Below are 16,372 nucleotides of genomic sequence, written 5' to 3' on the forward strand. Positions count from 1 at the left end.
TGGCCTGCCCAGGCCCAGGATCCGGTGGCGTTCGGCTCAGTGGTGCGGACGGCCATGAAGGAGGTGCTGCTGACGCGCTACGCCCTGCTGCCCTTCCTCTACACGCTCTTCCACCGGGCACACCTGCAGGGCCACACCGTCGCTCGACCCTTGTTCTTCGAGTAAGAAACTCCTCTGACCGCTCTGGATGGTTTCCTGCCCCACGGGCGACCCACAGCGGGGCATGGCCTCCTGACCCCTGGTGGGCATGCCTGCCTCCCTCCCTTCCCCCAGGTGAACACAGCCCCCCTCCCTTCCCCTGGCAGGCACTCTCTGACCCATGGGGCCCCTCCACTCCTTTCTGTGGGTGGGCCTGGCCCCAGCCCTTCTTACCCACAGGCAGGATCCATGAAAGCTGATGCCATGGATCTACAAGCAGGCATGAAATCACAGACTGTGGTGCCGCTAATACAGGCAGTTGCTACCCCCTGTTGGTGCTGAGGTTCAGGGGCACTGGCCTCGTTCAGGCTGCAGGGCCCAGAGGTCAGTGGCATCAGCAGGTCAGCTCCGAGGCGCCCTCTTCCTGCTGTAGGTTTCCGCAGGACGTGATCACGTACTCAGTTGACAAGCAGTTTCTGTGGGGGCGGAGCCTGTTGGTGACACCTGTGCTGGAGCCCGGAGTGGACTCTGTGATTGGCTACTTCCCCAGAGGGGTGTGGTACGATTACTACACGGTAAGGAGCAGTGCATGCTGGGAGGCGGGACAATGGATTTGTGCATTTCCCTACCCAAGGGCTATGGAGACCCTGGCTGCAAAGGGCCCCTCATCTGACAGAGCCCTGCAGCCTGTGAAAGCAACCGGGGTGCCGACTGCATCAGAAATCAGAGCAGGCGTGGGTCCCTGTGCCAGAGGGGATGGGGAGGGAGCGGGGCAGGAGTGGCCAGTGCACCTCTGACCTGCCCTGCCTGTCGATCTGCTCTTCCCTGGGATGGGAGCTCGCAACAGCCTCCTGTCCTGTCCCCTGGGCTTGGTCTTGAGGAGAGCAGGAATCGGAGGGTCGGAGAAGGTCCTTCCCAGACAGTCACCTGCAGACCAGCCGGTGGGCACCACTGCCACCATCAGAGACTGCAGGAAAGGGTTATGGCCACTGCCTCGTTTCTGAGCGTGTCCTCCTGCCCTGTGTGCGTCTGTGCTCCCGCCTGTGCGCTCCCTCTGCCCCGTGCGTCTCTGTGCACCTGCCTCTGCCCCGTGCGTCTCTGCGCTCCCTGTGCCCCATGCACATCTGTGCACCTGCCTCTGCTCTCCTCCCGCCCCGTGCGGCTCTGCACCCTTGCTTCCACCTCTGCACTCCCCCAGCCCTGTGTGTGTATGAGCCCCGGGCTGGTGCCCATGGTCTGCATGCCCCCTGCTCTGCATGCCCATGTCTGTGCTCCCCCGGATTGATGCCCATGCCCTGTGCTCCCCGTGCCCTGTGTGTGGTGGGTGTGAGATGCGCCAGTGTCCGTGGCCTGTGCAGTGTATGAGTCCCAGGGCCAGTGCCCGTGGCCTGCTCTCCCCCTGCCCCCTATGTATGGTGGATATGGGCCTGGCTGGTGCTTGTGGCCTCGGGGAGGGGGTGGTCTCCAGACCCGTGGACAGACAGCCACTCCCTCTTGCCCACCCTGCTGCCTACACTCTGTGTGTCTCTCACTGCCTCTGCAGGGCTCCTCTGTGAACAGCAGTGGGGAGAGCCTGAAGATGGCTGCTCCGCTGGACCACATCAACCTGCACATCTGGGAGGGCACCATTCTCCCCACCCAGGTGAGGCTGCTCCCCCTGCTGCATCTGGAGCACCACCCCAGGGCACAGGAATAACCCTCGTCCCATGCTCCAGATCCCTGCGTCTGGCTGCCTGCTGCCCGGCTCCAGGGCATGTCAGGAGAGTCGCTCACCCTGCCCGGGACGCGCGGGACTGTCTGCCGCACCAGGAGGCTGCCCTTACAGGGCTGGTCTCCGTGCTGCAGCCGAGAACGTGACGCTCCTCAGGGGTCAGGGTCAGGAGCTTTCCTGAGATGCCTCCCTTGGCACAAACTGGTGGGAGGGCGGGGGCAGGATCCGTGCTGTCTGGGCCATTGTCTCCACTCTGTGGCGTATTCACTGCCATGGCCTGCCCCGTGCCCGGTCCTCTACACCTGGAGAACTAGGGGGGGCCCCCTCAGTGGAGTGCCTGGTCTCAGCAGTTGCTCTCTTGAACCCCAGAAACCTGGGAGCACCACCTGGGTGAGCAGCGGGAACTCCCTGCACCTGATCGCAGCCCTGTCCCAGAATGCCAGCGCCTGGGGGGACCTCTTCTGGGATGACGGGGAGAGCCTGGACACCTTCGAGAGGGGTGACTACTCCTACCTGGTGTTCAACGTCACACAGGTAGGGGACCCCAGCTCGGGGGTGGAATGCGCTACCCCCCACCCAGACTTTCCAGAGCCACAGGCTTGCTCTGGCCCCAGGCAGCTGGAGCCACCTGGCCCATTGTGGGGGTGCAGATGGTACAGCATCCTCCTGCCTGAATGGGGCTGTGGTCTCTGGACTCGGGTCTCTGGACCTGGCCAGCTGGGGGAGCTGAGATTGGGGCTTGTGACCAGTGCCCTCTGCTGGACAGCGCTGGGCTCAGTGTGCTTGTCTCAGTGCCCGAGGGGCTGGGAAGCAGAGCAGCCCGAATTGCACACGTGGGCGGTGGGGAGGGGAGGTGACTGTGTGATAGCCAGGGCGTGGCCAACAGGAGCAGTGGAGGGCGGGGGCTGTCCTCAGGTGTGGGTACAGGTGCTGTAGCCGTGGCTACCGACGTCCACTTAGTCTGGACGACAGCAGGCCCCACCTCTCGGCATCTCGCCTAGAACATCTTCACCTCCACTGTCCTTCACGCCAACGTGGAAGCCACCTACATCACTGTGGATGTGCTGAGTGTCTATGGGGTCCGGGACGAGCCCAGCAGGGTCACCGTCAACGGCAAAGAGAATCCCTTCTCCTACCTGGAGAACCAGGTAACTCAGCCCCCGCCAGCGCCTGGTATGTCCCTCCCCTGCCCAGCGACACTCGCCTCCTTCTCCTGTCAGCGCCCCGCGTGCCCTCCCCCTGCCCAGCGATGACTGGCTCCTTCCCCATCAGCCCCCCACGTGCCCTCCCCCACCCAGGGATGACGGGCTCCTTCCCCATCAGCCCCCCACGTGCCCTCCCCCACCCAGGGATGACGGGCTCCTTCCTCCAGCCGCACACTCTGCTCTGGCTCTGACAGGGGCACATTTCTGTTCTGCAGTCCTGACGTGCAGAAGGACAGGCACTTCAGCTTCCTCCTCTGTTGCCCATTGGCAGCTGGCCTCACCCCACTGGCCCTGCCCTCCGAGACCCCGGTCTGGGAGTTACCCAGAGCACATGGTGCTGCTCCCTGCTCTGGACTGGGCTTGTGCGCCGAGCGGGGGAACTGGGAGCGGGGAAGGGCTGTTAGGGGTTAGAGCAGGGCAGTGGGAGTCAGGATGCCTGGGTTCCATTCCCAGCGCTGCCGGGCTCGCTGTGCCTCGTGCCCCAGGGGGCTAGTTGCATGGGCCCCTCTCCAGCGGAGCTGTGAGCTCAGCTCATTGTTTGCACAGCACTTGGAAGTGCTCACTGAGTGGGCAGGTGCAGATGCTGAAGGTTGTTCTAGCCCATTGCCCTGCTCTGCCCCTTAGCACCCGTCTGCTCTGCCCCCCCCCCCCCCAGCCCCAAACCATCAGCTGTTACATCACAGGGCAGCGTGGCGCGTGCTCCAGCTGTGATTGGGGGGGGGTGCACCCAGCCCGGCGCTGTGTGCTGCATGGGCCCCCATGTCCCACTTTGAGCTTGCGTTTCTCCGTGTACTGCAGGTTCTCACGGTGAGCGACCTCAACCTCAACCTCAGCCAGGGATTCTCCATCCGCTGGCTGTGACTGCCGCACGCGCCTGGAGCTGGGCTCTGGAGGTTTCTCCGTCCGTCCATGTGTCTCTGTGCGGGGGTGGGGATAGGGAGGAGTTTCTGGGCATCCATGCGCACGCCAAGGCCCTGGCTGTGGGGTGCCGCTCTGTGCCACTGCTGGCTGGCTCCGGGTCCCTGTTCAGGGCTGCCTCCTGCCCACATCGGTTTGGACACAGACTGGATTCCACAGCTGCTTTGTGCCCGAGCTCAGCCTGCCTTTCCTGGCTCTCCCTGTCCCCAGGGGACTGCTCCTGCAGGGCAGTGAGAGCCAAAACTCTGCCCTGCTGACGCTCCCGAGCTCTGCCGAAGATGCTCTCTGCCTTGGCCCTTGACGCAGGGTTTGTGTTTAAAGACTCGGCTGTCCCATGCCCAGGACTGTGGCTCTGGGGCCTGGTGAGAGGCTCTGGTCAGCCGTTCTGTTCGCCTGTCTCCTGACACCAGCAGCACAGCGACGTCTCCTGTGACCCGGCTTTCACAACCTGCTGGCACGGTGCATCCCAGAGGGCATCAGCGCGCTGGGGTGGGGGGTGTACTATACTGCCCAACCGGCAGGCCACGTCAGCGCTGACCTTCCTCCAGCCAGATGTCCCTGCATTACGGACAGTACTGCAGCACCCGGGGGGGAGGGAGGGAAGCACTGCGTACACAGGGGCTCCATGGCGGCCCACCAGGCTCCCATGGCACTGCGGGAGCAGCCTCAGCGCTAGCAACAGTGGTGGGATTTTCAGAAGGAAGCTGAGAGCCGCCCCACGCCGGGTCTGGCTGTGACACGGGTGGCAGTGCTGGGAGAAGTTAGGGAAAGGCCCCTGAACGCTCCTGGTGCCGCTCTGTCCGGGATGAATAAAGACAAGTAGAGGTGGCTGCTGTCTGGCTGTTGTTTCTGGGGCAGGGTGAGTCTGTCCTGGCATTCACTGCACACCCTACCTGTCTGCTGTGCCCCATGTGGGCCTGGCTGCGTCCATCCCATGACCGTGACTTCCCCCCCGCCCCCTTTGGTGTGTCCCCTCTGCCTGTTGTGTGTTGTCATGATGCAGCCGGTGCATCCCCTGGGACAGGGCTGTCTCTAGTGCAGGTCCGCCTGGTGCCAGCACAAGGGGGCCCTGATCCTTGATGGGGGTCTTGGTACAACCTTGATTCCAATAATAATGAAGCCGCCCTGGTCTGAGGCTGCATGTAACAGACTCTGCCCTGTGCAATATGTGCCCAGATCGGAGCAGGGGAAATGACGGGAGAAGCCCGGATTGTGCAGATTCATTCAGCAGTACTGTGCAATGCACCCTAGCAAGCTCCCCTGCCAGCCCCAGTGCAGCAGGGAAAGGCTGGTCCGAGGCCAGGCTGTGGGTTCACTTCCCTGCTGTCACACGGTCCCTGAGTGATCCTGGGTAAGTCATTCAGGGTACGTCTGCAGCTGAGAGGCGTGATTCCTCGTGGGGGCAGATGTACCCGTGAGAGCACTGCTCGTGCCAGCCCACGGGGCCAGGGCAGCCTGAATAGCCACCTGAGTACGTTCCCCAGGATCTTGGAGGGGATTGCAGTCGGGGGGCGAGCCCAAGCCCCCGCCCCTGTCACCCTGCTATGTTTAGCATGCTGGCACCTGGAGGTCTGCCAGAGCTGGGCATTACACCCCAGACCCCTCCTACCCTCCGCCAGCTGAGCCCCCCTGTACACCGGGGGCCCCCTGTACACCGGGGCCCCCGCGCTGTCCTGCAGCTACTATGACAGGAGGTGGGCGGTGGCTCCGGTCACAGTGCGGCCGGTGCTGGGCCATGCATGGGCTCCCTGGCCCCGGCCGCTGTCCTGCCCAGTCTCAGGTGGGTGCCCAGGGAGGTTCCCCCCGTCCAGCCGCCGGGGGCCGTGCAGCGAGAGGGGCGGTGCCTCCTGTTGCCCACCAGGTGGCGCTGCGGAGCTGGCGGGTGGGTGCAGTTCCCCCGCTGCCCTGGGCTGGCGGCGAGGCGGGGTGTAGGTCACGCCTCGGGCCACCAGGGGGCGTCACCTGCGGGCAGCCCTCGTGTGTGACGGGTGCGGGGACGGTGCGTGGCTGCGGAGGCAGTTCCCGCGGCGGGACGCTCGGTGGCGACGCGCGGGGACGGTTCCCCCGTCACGCCGCCAGGTGGCGCCGAGCCCCTCCGGAGCCATCGAGTCGTCGGACAGGGGCAGTCTCAGTTTTGGTTCCGGGTCAATCCCAGGGCGACAGTAGCCGTTTCCGGTTCCGGTGTAAACGGGCCCGGCTTTGAGCGGCAGGTGGGTGCAACCCAGGTGCCCTCCCCCCCTCCTGGGAGCAGCGCGGGGCTGGGGGCGGGGTCGGTGAATACCGGGGTTAGGTGGGGGGATGAATGGCGAGGGGAGGGGCTGGGTGAGGGGCCGCGGGAGTAGTGGGGGGAGGGGCTGGGGTTACCGGGGCGGGGGCGGGGATGGAGGGAGTTACTGGGGGGCCGGGGGAGTAGCGGGGGGAGGGGCTGGGGTTACCGGGGGCGGGGATGGAGGGAGTTACGGGGGGGCTGGGTGAGTCGCGGGGGGAGGGACCGGGGTAGTAGCAGGGGGAGGGGCTGGGGTTACGGGGGCGGGGGCTGGGATGGAGGCGGTTACTGGGGGGCTGGGTGAGTCGCGGGGGGAGGGGCCGGGGGAGTCGCGGGGGGAGGGGCTGGGTGAGTAGCGGGGGGAGGGGCTGGGGTTACCGGGGCGGGGGCGGGGATGGAGGGGGTTACGGGGGGCTGGGTGACTAGCGGGGGGAGGGACCGGGTGAGTAGCAGGGGGAGGGGCTGGGGTTACCGGGGCGGGGGCTGGGATGGAGGCGGTTACTGGGGGGCTGGGTGAGTCGCGGGGGGAGGGGCCGGGGGAGTCGCGGGGGGAGGGGCTGGGGTTACCGGGGCGGGGATGGAGGGGGTTACGGGGGGCTGAGTGAGTAGCGGGGGGAGGGACCGGGGTAGTAGCAGGGGGAGGGGCTGGGGTTACCGGGGCGGGGGCGGGGATGGAGGGGGTTACGGGGGGGGCTGGGTGAGTAGCGGGGGGAGGGACCGGGGGAGTAGCGGGGGGAGGGGCTGGGGTTACCAGGGCGGGGGCTGGGATGGAGGGGGTTACTGGGGGGCTGGGTGAGTCGCGGGGGGAGGGGCCGGGGTTACCGGGGGGGGGGGGGGGGGAAGGGGGCTGGGTTACCGGGGCGGGGCGGTTGTATCAGCCATAGCCTCGCCCTTCGCCCATCCCCTGTCTCCACTCCCAGACCCTGCAGGTGACGCTGCGGCGCGGAGGCCCCGGCGGCATGAATCGCCCGAAGCCGGCCACGGTTCGCCGTCCCAGCGCGGTGCCCAAGCCCTCGGGTGAGTCCCAGTCTCTATCAGCAGAGGGGTCGGCCAGGCCTTGCTCCTGGAGGAGCCGTGGGGCCCTAGCGTGGTGGGTCTCATCACGGCAGCCTGGGTTGAGCGGGGCCACTGGCCGCTAGCTTAGGAAGGAGAAGGGGAGGCTCTTATAGTGCCTCGAGCCCAGCTAGGTGGCTCAGTGGGGCTGTTGATGCCTAAACTCCAGGCCTCCCAGTAGGGCTGGCAGCTGCTTGTGAGCCCTGCCCCTGGTGCCAGCCTCCAGTGAAATCTGCCGTGGCTTTGTCTCTGCATTGCTTTGTCCTGAGGCCTGGGGTGCCCAGGGCACTGGGTGGGTTTGTGGCTCAAGGGAGGGGATGGGGACTTCTGACTTTGTGGTCTCATCTCTGTTTTCCTTTTGTAGCTCATCCGCCACCAGGAGATTTTATTGCCTTGGGGTCAAAAGGCCAGGCCAATGACTCTAAAGCTGCTGTCACACTGCTTAAGCCAGCCCCAGCTGGATTGCCCTCTGAGCGTAAACGGGAGGGGTCCGCTGCTTTATCTAGTGCATCCAGCCTGACGGGATTGACCAAACGCCCCAAACTCTGCTCCACGCCTCCCCTGAGTGCCCTAGGACGTCTGGCAGAGGCTGCAGTGGCTGAGAAACGGGCCATTTCACCCTCAATAAAGGAACCGTCTGTGATTCCAATTGAAGGTAAAGCAACATTCTGGTTTCTGCTCGGGAGTTGTGTGATTGTGAGAGAGGGGGTATAGTCATGTCCTGCTCTTCTACTCAGCACTTGAGCTGAGAAGCCTTTTCGCTGGGGTCTGTATGCTGGTGCTTGGGGAATTCCATGTGCTTCCCCAGTGATGCCACTGTTGGCATAAGGCTCATGGGGAGTGTAACACTAACATCTTCCTGTGTTCAGTGCAAAGCAGGCACACTTTCTCTGCAGGCTTCCCGCCCTGACATTGTAGTGCCGGGTGGGATTCCCTCTCCTGAACTCTCTCTCATCCTTCCCCCGTCTGGGCATAGTGTTTTGCTTTTGGCCCTGCTTCTTTCCCCTCTCTCTTTTTATACTTACTGCTCCATCTAGTTTTTCACTTCAGGTGGATGTCCAATACCGGCACTTGAAAGGTCTCTCCTTGGGAAGTCATTGACCCCATGTTATAGCTCTTTGTTGTGTAACTAATGTGTTGAGGGGGCAGTTGTGTACTTTAATGAAAGCTCTGGGGGCTTGTATGTTGCATGTCTTTTTGCAGAAGGTCTTTCTGCTCCGTGGTGTTCGATACAATAATGGGGTTAAATTCTAGCAGAAAGAGAGACAAAGCGAGAGAGATCAAGGAATACAAGCAAAAGGGAACAGGAGTCTTCAGCAGAGCTTGCATGGGTGGAAAAAAGTGACCAGGGCACCATTCCACTCTGTTCAAGTCTCCCAGGACATGTCTTTGCTGCATGAGGATCAGTATTGACAGCTGTTTGTCTGTGATTGCAGTTGTCCCCACGGTGCTGGTGGATGAGATTGAAGCAGCTGAGGCAGAGGGCAATGATGACCGCATTGAGGGGGTGCTGTGTGGAGCTGCGAAGCAACTGAAAATGAACAGAGCCAAGCCTGATCCCACATTGTACTTGAGTCTGATGTATCTGGCAAAAATCAAACCCAATATATTTGCCACCGAGGGGGTTATTGAGGTGAGAGCTGTGTTCGTTTTGATTAACGAGTGTGATGTGATGTTACCTCACTGTGCTGACAACTTCTGAACACAGTGGGCTCCCCTGGATTGGCACTGCAGCCTCTTAGCACAGTGACATTTGCCCTGGTGCCAAGAATTGGGCTGAATGAATACAACTGTAACTGTGAACTGTGTGATGGGTTGCTCTGTGTGTTCCTTCTCTCAGCTCTTTACTGTGTCTAGGATCTGCCACCTAGAACTGAGGTACAGCTGAGCCCTCTGTCTCACCAATCTAGGTTCCCTCTTGAACTGTGACATCGTGACAAGCTGCAAAGCCCTCCAAGTTTGCACTCACACCAACCTCCACAGGCAGGGACCACACCCCTCTGTGTTCATGAATGCTCTGGCCAGCCACTCATGAACCCACAGTAGAGAGGCTACAGCCAAAATACTCACAGTTCCCCAGCCTAAGACCCCAGAGCTATACCATCCTGCCCTGGTCAAAACCCAACCAGTATGAATTTATAACTCAGTCCGCCACTTCTGCAAAGGAAAGTGGACATGCCCCGACTCTCGTTCATGAGCTGAGATTTATCCTCCTTCAAACAACACACAATGTTTTAAGTAACATATAAAATAGATTTATTAACTACAGAAGGATAATAAGTGTTAAGTGATAATAAATGAGAGCAAACAGATCAAAGTAGATTACCATAAGAAATAAAACAAAACTCAAAATAAGTCTATAGTATTAGATAGGGTCTGAATCAGTAATATCTCACCCTGGCTGATGATACAAGCAGTCCACCAAGTTTCCATACACAGGCTAGAAATCCCTTTAGCCTGGGACCAGCACTTCACCCTGCAGTTCAGTCCTTTTCCTCCGATACTTTCAGGTGTGTTATTGTAGGGAGAGTGAGGTGCAGTCATGATGTCATTTCCCCCTTTTCTATCTTCTTCCAATTTGCTGGAAAGCACTTTTGCTGTGACCTGGGTCAAACAGTTCCCGTTGTGTAGTGCTATCTCTGAGAGGTTTGTATGGTACGCAGTTCCTGGGGTAATCCTTGTGCTTGTGTGCATTTCCTCAATAAGCCATTAACATTGTTTGAACTTCCTATTGGTCTACCTGAAAGGCTGCTTGTGGGTGTTCTCAACCTCGCAACATATTTCAGTAGCACATACATAGCCAAACTTCATAACTTCACATAAATTCAACAAGACATTAATGTCTACCAGATCAAGACTTTTAGAATGATATCTAACAAGGCATACTTTGTACTAAACATAGCCTAATTGTAGGACAGTGGTGAATAAGGGGTTGCCAGGGTGTCACACCTCCCCCCACTTAGTTTACTGCAGGAGTAGTAGTCACTGACTAATACAGAGGCAGTGGCCTAAGGTTCTCTTCAGGTTTTGACTATACAACTCCCAAATATTATGGAACATTGTAGTGTCACCCACAGGTGTTCCCTTGTTTTCATCTTTCGAGGGATTGATTCTTGTCTGACATCTTCCAGGCACTGTGTAGCCTCCTCCGGCGAGATGCCTCCATCAACTTCAAAGCCAAAGGGAACAGCCTGGTGTCCGTCTTGGCCTGTAACCTTCTTATGGCGGCTTACGAGGAGGACGAGAACTGGCCAGAGATCTTTGTCAAGGTACATGGTAGCTGAGGGGAGAGCACTCCCACTGGGTGATGCCATGGTGGGCGGGGCCAATGTCATTGTGCTTGTCACCACGTAGGGGAGGGCAGGGTGACATTGGAGAGGAGCAGAGGGCTTGCTGCTGCTACCCTGTGATGCTGTAGAGGGGAGAGTGGGTCATTGCTGTGGGGAAATGGAAAAAAGGAGGTCACTGTCTGAGGTGGGGGCAGATATGCAACAGGACCGGTGGCTGCGTTGGAAGATTGTGAAGGATGAAGTCCATGTTTCTCAAACAAAGGTCTGCAGCTAGGTTTTCATTCAACATTGCGACGCTGCTCCTCCCCTGCCTCTCTCTAGCCTTCCTATTCTCCCTTCTGAGATATGCTGCCTCCCCTGATTGCGCATCCTTGTGCAGTGGTGTTCCTGGCTGGTTTGTCCGTGGGGCTTGAACCCATGATCTCTGGGTCTAAAAGCACAAAATTCTTGCTGCTAGAGCTACAGAGCCAGGTCTGTTAGGTCAGCAGCAGTAGCTGACTTAAATATTTTGATGTCATCTAGCTATGAAAGCGGGGAGACCCACAGTTTAGGGGAAGAAGGATTTGCCAGTGGTTAGGATACTAGCCTGTGGTTTGGGAAACCTGGATTCAATTCCCTGCCCCCGCACGAGTTTCCTGTGTGACCTCGGGTGAGTGTTTTGGGCCTCAGTTCCCCATCGTGCAACAGGGATAATAGCCCTGCCCTATGTCACAAGGCTGTGGGGAGGATAAATACGTGAAAGATTGTGAGGCATGCACATATCTCGGTGATCGGGCCACGTAAGTACTGAAGATGGATAAATGTCAGCATTGCTCCCATTTATATTCTGCTTCTTGCCCCTGGCAGGTTTACATTGAGGACTCGCTTGGAGAGCGCATCTGGGTGGACAGCCCTCACTGCAAGACGTTTGTGGATAACATCCAGACAGCCTTCAGTACAAAGATGCCCCCGAAGAGCATGCTGTTGCATGGGGAAGTTGGCCGCAGTGGAGGTGACCTTAGTGCAGGTAAGGAGGTGGTCGAGAAGAGCCTAGAGATATTTTTAGCCTGATAGTCTAGTAACAGCTCATCAGAGGAGATCCCAGTTAGGGCTTATGTGGATTGGGCAGCATGCTTCTATTTGGTGAGATGGGGCACCTCTCATTGCTCTCTAGTGCCCACTCCTCCCCTTGAGGGATGCAAGGACTACCAGGGCCGAAGGTCACTTTTGGGAAGGAAATGGATGGGATTTGAGAGCTCCTCTAAGTACTGCAACACACTGGAAGATCCACCTAGAAGATTGTGGGGAAAGCAGTGACAAGGTGTGGCTGAACACCAGTGCAGAGGCGCTGGTAAGAGGACTTCTGGGGAAGAGGCTGTTGGAGGGAGCTACTTGGAGCGGAATCTCTCCGTGCTAGTGAATGGTCTAGGAGTGCTAGGGGTGTTGCTGAGGCGTTGTTATGTCCATTCATGATTGTGTGTTGATCTGTCTGTAGGGAGTAGCCCCCACCCCGCCATGGCAGAGGAGGAAGATAGCCAGAGTGAGTTGCTGATTGCAGAGGAGAAGATGAGTCCAGAGCAGGAGGGACAGCTTATGCCCAGGTACAGTGCCCCTTCCCTCCCCAATCACAGAGCCTTTTGGCATTGCAGCTCTCTGTGCAGACTCCTAATCCAGAAACCACTCTCGCAAAGCTGATAGCTGGGAACATCTCCCAACCAGCTCTCCTGTGGCACACCCTAAAGACACGGTCTCCCCCAGATACTGCCCAGTGACGTTGGATTGGTTTGTGCCGACTCCTGGATACCAGAGTGTTCTGTTGTCCGTGCTGTTGAGTGGCCCTTGCTCTCCAGGTCTTGGTTATGTGCAGGAGGTGTTTCAGCAGATACTAGGTAAAGGAAAAGTCTGGACCTGAGCAAATGTGGGATTATTGTGCCTCAGATACGAAGACCTCGCGGAGAGTGTGGAAGAATATGTCTTGGATATGCTACGGGACCAGCTCAACCGGCGGCAGCCAATGGATAACGTCTCCAGAAACCTCCTTCGACTGCTGACGGCTACTTGTGGCTATAAAGAGGTCCGGCTGATGGCTGTTCAGAGGCTTGAGATGTGGTTGCAGAACCCAAAGGTAAGAGTGTTGGTGGTATTTTCTCCTGACAATCAAGGCTGTAATTACACTGTATCTAGTCTGGAGGCCAGGCCAGTAGGACCAGGAATTTCTGACTTTGTGTGTGATAGCGGTTGGTTGTTGACTCTTTCTGGTCTTATTGTATAGCTGACCAGACCAGCCCAGGACTTGCTAATGTCAGTCTGTATGAACTGCAACACACATGGGTCTGAGGACATGGAAGTCATTTCCAACCTGATCAAAATCCGTCTCAAACCCAAAGTCCTTCTCAACCACTACATGTTGTGTGTCAGGTAAGCAAGTTAATAGGAGCGTGTGACAGTCTGAGTGCAGTACAATGTTTGCAAAGGGAGCCAGCTTCTGTTTAAAGAACTGGAAGGGAGGTCTGGTTGAATGCAGTCTCTTAAAATCCCTTCTTGAGGGCATGTTGATTCTGAGTGTCACTGAGTGATTGATTGGCAGACAGTCCTTTCTCTCTGCTGGAGGACGCGGTGTCTTCCCTTCTTGTCACACTGTGTTTGTTATGTGAGTTGAGAGACTAGAACTGTATGCCCCATAGTAAGAAATCCCCGGTCCATGGGATGCTCTGCTAACTCTGGATTCCCCTTGCAGAGAGCTGCTGAATGCTCACAGGGACAACCTGGGTACCATGGTCAAGTTTGTGATTTTCAATGAACTTTCAAATGCAAGAAACCCCAACAACATGCAGATTCTCTACACAGTGCTACAGCACAGCTCCGAGCTAGCACCAAAGGTAGGGACAGGAGCCTTGCAGGTGTTGCGTGTGTGATCAGTACGTACCTGAGGGGGAGAGTGGCTGAACTGGATCTTTATTTTAATGGAGTCTCCCCAATTGCGTGGGTATTTCCTTTGGTTTGGAAATCTGTGTACAGTGTTTGTCTGAAACAAATGTGCACGGGCAGTGTCAGATTCCCGAACACTTTGGGTATGTGTCTTTGTAATTAACAGTGCTGTCATCTTCAGGAGAAACCTCCCTGACTGTGGCTCTCCCAGTAGAGCTCCCCAGTGAATTCATTCAGGCCCTGGTGCGCTGATAACACCAGCAGGGACTCAGTGTGTCTAGTCTCTGTCCATGGATGTTGGTCCTGGATATTGGGTGCTAAAGGGCTTCTCTTTTGGGGCCTCAGTTCCTGGCGATGGTGTTCCAGGATTTGCTGACTAATAAGGATGATTACCTGCGGGCCTCGCGGGCGCTGCTGCGAGAGATCATCAAACAGACGAAACATGAGATCAACTTCCAGGCTTTCTGCTTGGGGCTCATGCAGGAGCGGAAGGAGGCCCAGTATACAGACATGGAATTCAAGGTACCACCTCGTCTTGTCATACCACCTCTGCTTCTCATCCCAGCACTCCAGCTAGTGTTCTGAGGGACTCTGTGGCATTCTCCCTTCTCTAATAGTTTGACCCCTCCATGCAGTGCTCTCTTGCTCTCCCTTCAATTCTACGTGGCTTACCTGCTGTCTTCTCTTGCTTATTTCCCCCATGATATTGCTCAGGTGGACATGCGTCATCCCCTTTCCTCCTTGTATGTATGGCTTGGCTACTGCTTCTTGCAGTTTAGTGGCCACATTCCAGTCCCTCTTTCCTATCCACGCTGCTTGGACTTATGAACCCTCCTTCCTGTTTCCTGGCCCAATATCCCCTCACTGGCACCCCTGCGTTGCCTCTCCACCCTGCATGATTTTACAGGCATCTCTGGCAGCGGGTGCACCTTTGGATGATGGACACTCATCCTCCAGATGCAGCTGGGATATCAACCGTAGTGATCTGTTTTTAGGAGCGGTTTGTCATCCACATAACTGACCTGCTGGCTGTCTCCATGATGCTCGGCATCACGGCTCAGGTGAAGGAGGCTGGGATTGCATGGGACAAAGGAGAGAAAAAGAGTAAGCCTCCTAGCCTGTATTCCTTTGAACATCGGACATGTGGGGTAGAGAACATCCAGAAGTGGCATCGGGGGAACATTGCAGCTGGGAGTAGTGAGGCTGGGGGTAGGAGAGGACCCCGAGAATTCTGGCTGGTGGAGTTGGGGTATGAAGGGCCACATCTTAGTAAATCTACCAGCTGGATGCACAGTCAACCCTGGGAATCACTCAGAGCAGAGGTGCTTGTAATAGCCATAGAAAACAGTGGCTGGGAGACATGTACTAGGAGGAGAAAAGGGGGACTGAGTTGGCGTGGTGGGAACAGTTCAGAAATCTGGCTTTTGTATGATGGAGCAGCTGTGAACATTATAAACTACTTGAGAGCCAACTATCTGGGCTAACAGGAAAGCTGCTGCCTGTGCATGTCCTTGTCTTAGCCTTGCATTTCTGCTAAAATGTCCCCGGGTTTATTCTAGTTCCCAAGGGTGGTACCAGAAAGCCCCCTCCGCTACCAAATGTGTGTGCTATAATAGTGGTGGGTGCTGATGGTTAGCTGGTCTCGTGTGCTGGGCCTCTCCAGGTAATTCACTGCTGATTCCTTGGAGCTATCTGCTTGTGAGATGGCTGTTCATAACAGTCACACCCCAGCTTCCCAGGGGGCTGTGAAATACGTGCATAGTTCCTGACCTGAGTGTATGTCTGTTTCAGACTTGGAGGTGCTGCGTTCCTTCCAGAACCAGATTGCTGCCATCCAGCGAGATGCTGTCTGGTGGCTCCACACAGTGGTTCCATCTATCAGCAAACTGGCTCCGAAGGACTACGTGCACTGGTATGAGGTTCAGTTGAATGGAGCGGTTCCTAGCAAACCTGCTCTGGAAACCCCCCCAGTCACATTACTGACTCTACTAAACATGCTATGTAGAGACAACTGGAGTGTCTCCCCCACAGCTGCCAAGCAGCAGGAATGCTCTGCCTAGTGGTAGGGAGATGGATTTGCTTTCCCTTCGGGATTTCACGTGCACTTCTGTACAAACTTTAACGCTAAAGGCTTCTGATAGTATTTCAACAGTATTTCCATTCCAATTATGCTGTCAAGGAAACAGCCCCTTTGGACCTGTGTTTTGATCTGATCTGATAATGGAGGGAAAGGTCCCTAGATAGGGAAGCTCTTGTACAGAGTGGAGACTAGATAGAGCTCTGTCTCCGAGACTTTCTGCCCTTGGAGGCAAGAGTATACTACAGAGGATTAGATGGTTTGAGGCATTTGTAATGGGACCAAAAGATCAGCTGAAGTCGTTAATAACTGAAATCTGTTCCCACCTAATGGCTATTGGGGTCTCCTTGGAAGTACTGCATATCGCACCACCCATCGCCATTGCAATTGGTACTAACTGTTCCCCTGGTTAGTCTTGGCAGAACTTTCCTCTTGCCTGAGGAGGGAGTCCTTCTGGGTCAGAGTTGGGACAAGTTAGCAGTGTGGGGAAGCTCACCTGTATGATATATTCTTCTGTGGATTGTATTGCGCTCCAGTCTCTACGGCTCTCCATCCACCACCTCTCAATTCACACACCGGGGAAAGATACACTGGGTTTCAACGAAAGTTGAGAATTTATTATTGTCTCTCTCTGTAGTCTTCACAAGGTGCTGTTCACAGAGCAGCCAGAGACCTACTACAAATGGGACAACTGGCCCCCTGAGAGTGACCGCAAGTAAGTACATGCACCTCATTTGCGATTGGGTTTCCATGGGGAGAGCTGTGGAAGTAAGGAGAGGAGAAATCAGACATTTATGGTGCTTAACT

The 16,372-nt window shown here is 57.1% G+C and overlaps 2 protein-coding genes across 5 annotated transcripts in view; both read left to right on the forward strand.

The window, feature by feature from the left end:
* Positions 1–4,800, forward strand: part of LOC311527289 (lysosomal alpha-glucosidase-like) — a 28,799-nt gene extending 23,999 nt beyond the window's left edge. For all 3 annotated transcript variants that reach the window (XM_084641105.1, XM_084641106.1, XM_084641104.1), the window contains exons 15-20: positions 13–161; positions 572–713; positions 1,682–1,780; positions 2,219–2,383; positions 2,851–2,997; positions 3,853–4,800. In XM_084641105.1, the coding sequence (XP_084497231.1) occupies positions 13–161; positions 572–713; positions 1,682–1,780; positions 2,219–2,383; positions 2,851–2,997; positions 3,853–3,915 (765 nt within the window). In that variant the 3' untranslated portion in view covers positions 3,916–4,800. The remainder of the gene's footprint in view (positions 1–12; positions 162–571; positions 714–1,681; positions 1,781–2,218; positions 2,384–2,850; positions 2,998–3,852) is intronic.
* Positions 4,801–6,140: 1,340 nt separating this feature from the next.
* Positions 6,141–16,372, forward strand: part of INTS1 (integrator complex subunit 1) — a 36,463-nt gene continuing 26,231 nt past the window's right edge. For both annotated transcript variants that reach the window (XM_084640860.1, XM_084640861.1), the window contains exons 1-14: positions 6,141–6,182; positions 7,159–7,255; positions 7,656–7,946; positions 8,728–8,924; positions 10,423–10,560; positions 11,428–11,587; positions 12,056–12,161; positions 12,499–12,685; positions 12,833–12,978; positions 13,298–13,439; positions 13,834–14,010; positions 14,484–14,592; positions 15,280–15,400; positions 16,203–16,280. In XM_084640860.1, the coding sequence (XP_084496986.1) occupies positions 7,198–7,255; positions 7,656–7,946; positions 8,728–8,924; positions 10,423–10,560; positions 11,428–11,587; positions 12,056–12,161; positions 12,499–12,685; positions 12,833–12,978; positions 13,298–13,439; positions 13,834–14,010; positions 14,484–14,592; positions 15,280–15,400; positions 16,203–16,280 (1,910 nt within the window). In that variant the 5' untranslated portion in view covers positions 6,141–6,182; positions 7,159–7,197. The remainder of the gene's footprint in view (positions 6,183–7,158; positions 7,256–7,655; positions 7,947–8,727; positions 8,925–10,422; positions 10,561–11,427; positions 11,588–12,055; positions 12,162–12,498; positions 12,686–12,832; positions 12,979–13,297; positions 13,440–13,833; positions 14,011–14,483; positions 14,593–15,279; positions 15,401–16,202; positions 16,281–16,372) is intronic.

The sequence above is a fragment of the Lepidochelys olivacea genome, assembly GCF_965140295.1.
Source record: "Lepidochelys olivacea isolate rLepOli2 genome assembly, chromosome: 10".
Lineage (NCBI taxonomy): Eukaryota > Metazoa > Chordata > Testudines > Cheloniidae > Lepidochelys > Lepidochelys olivacea.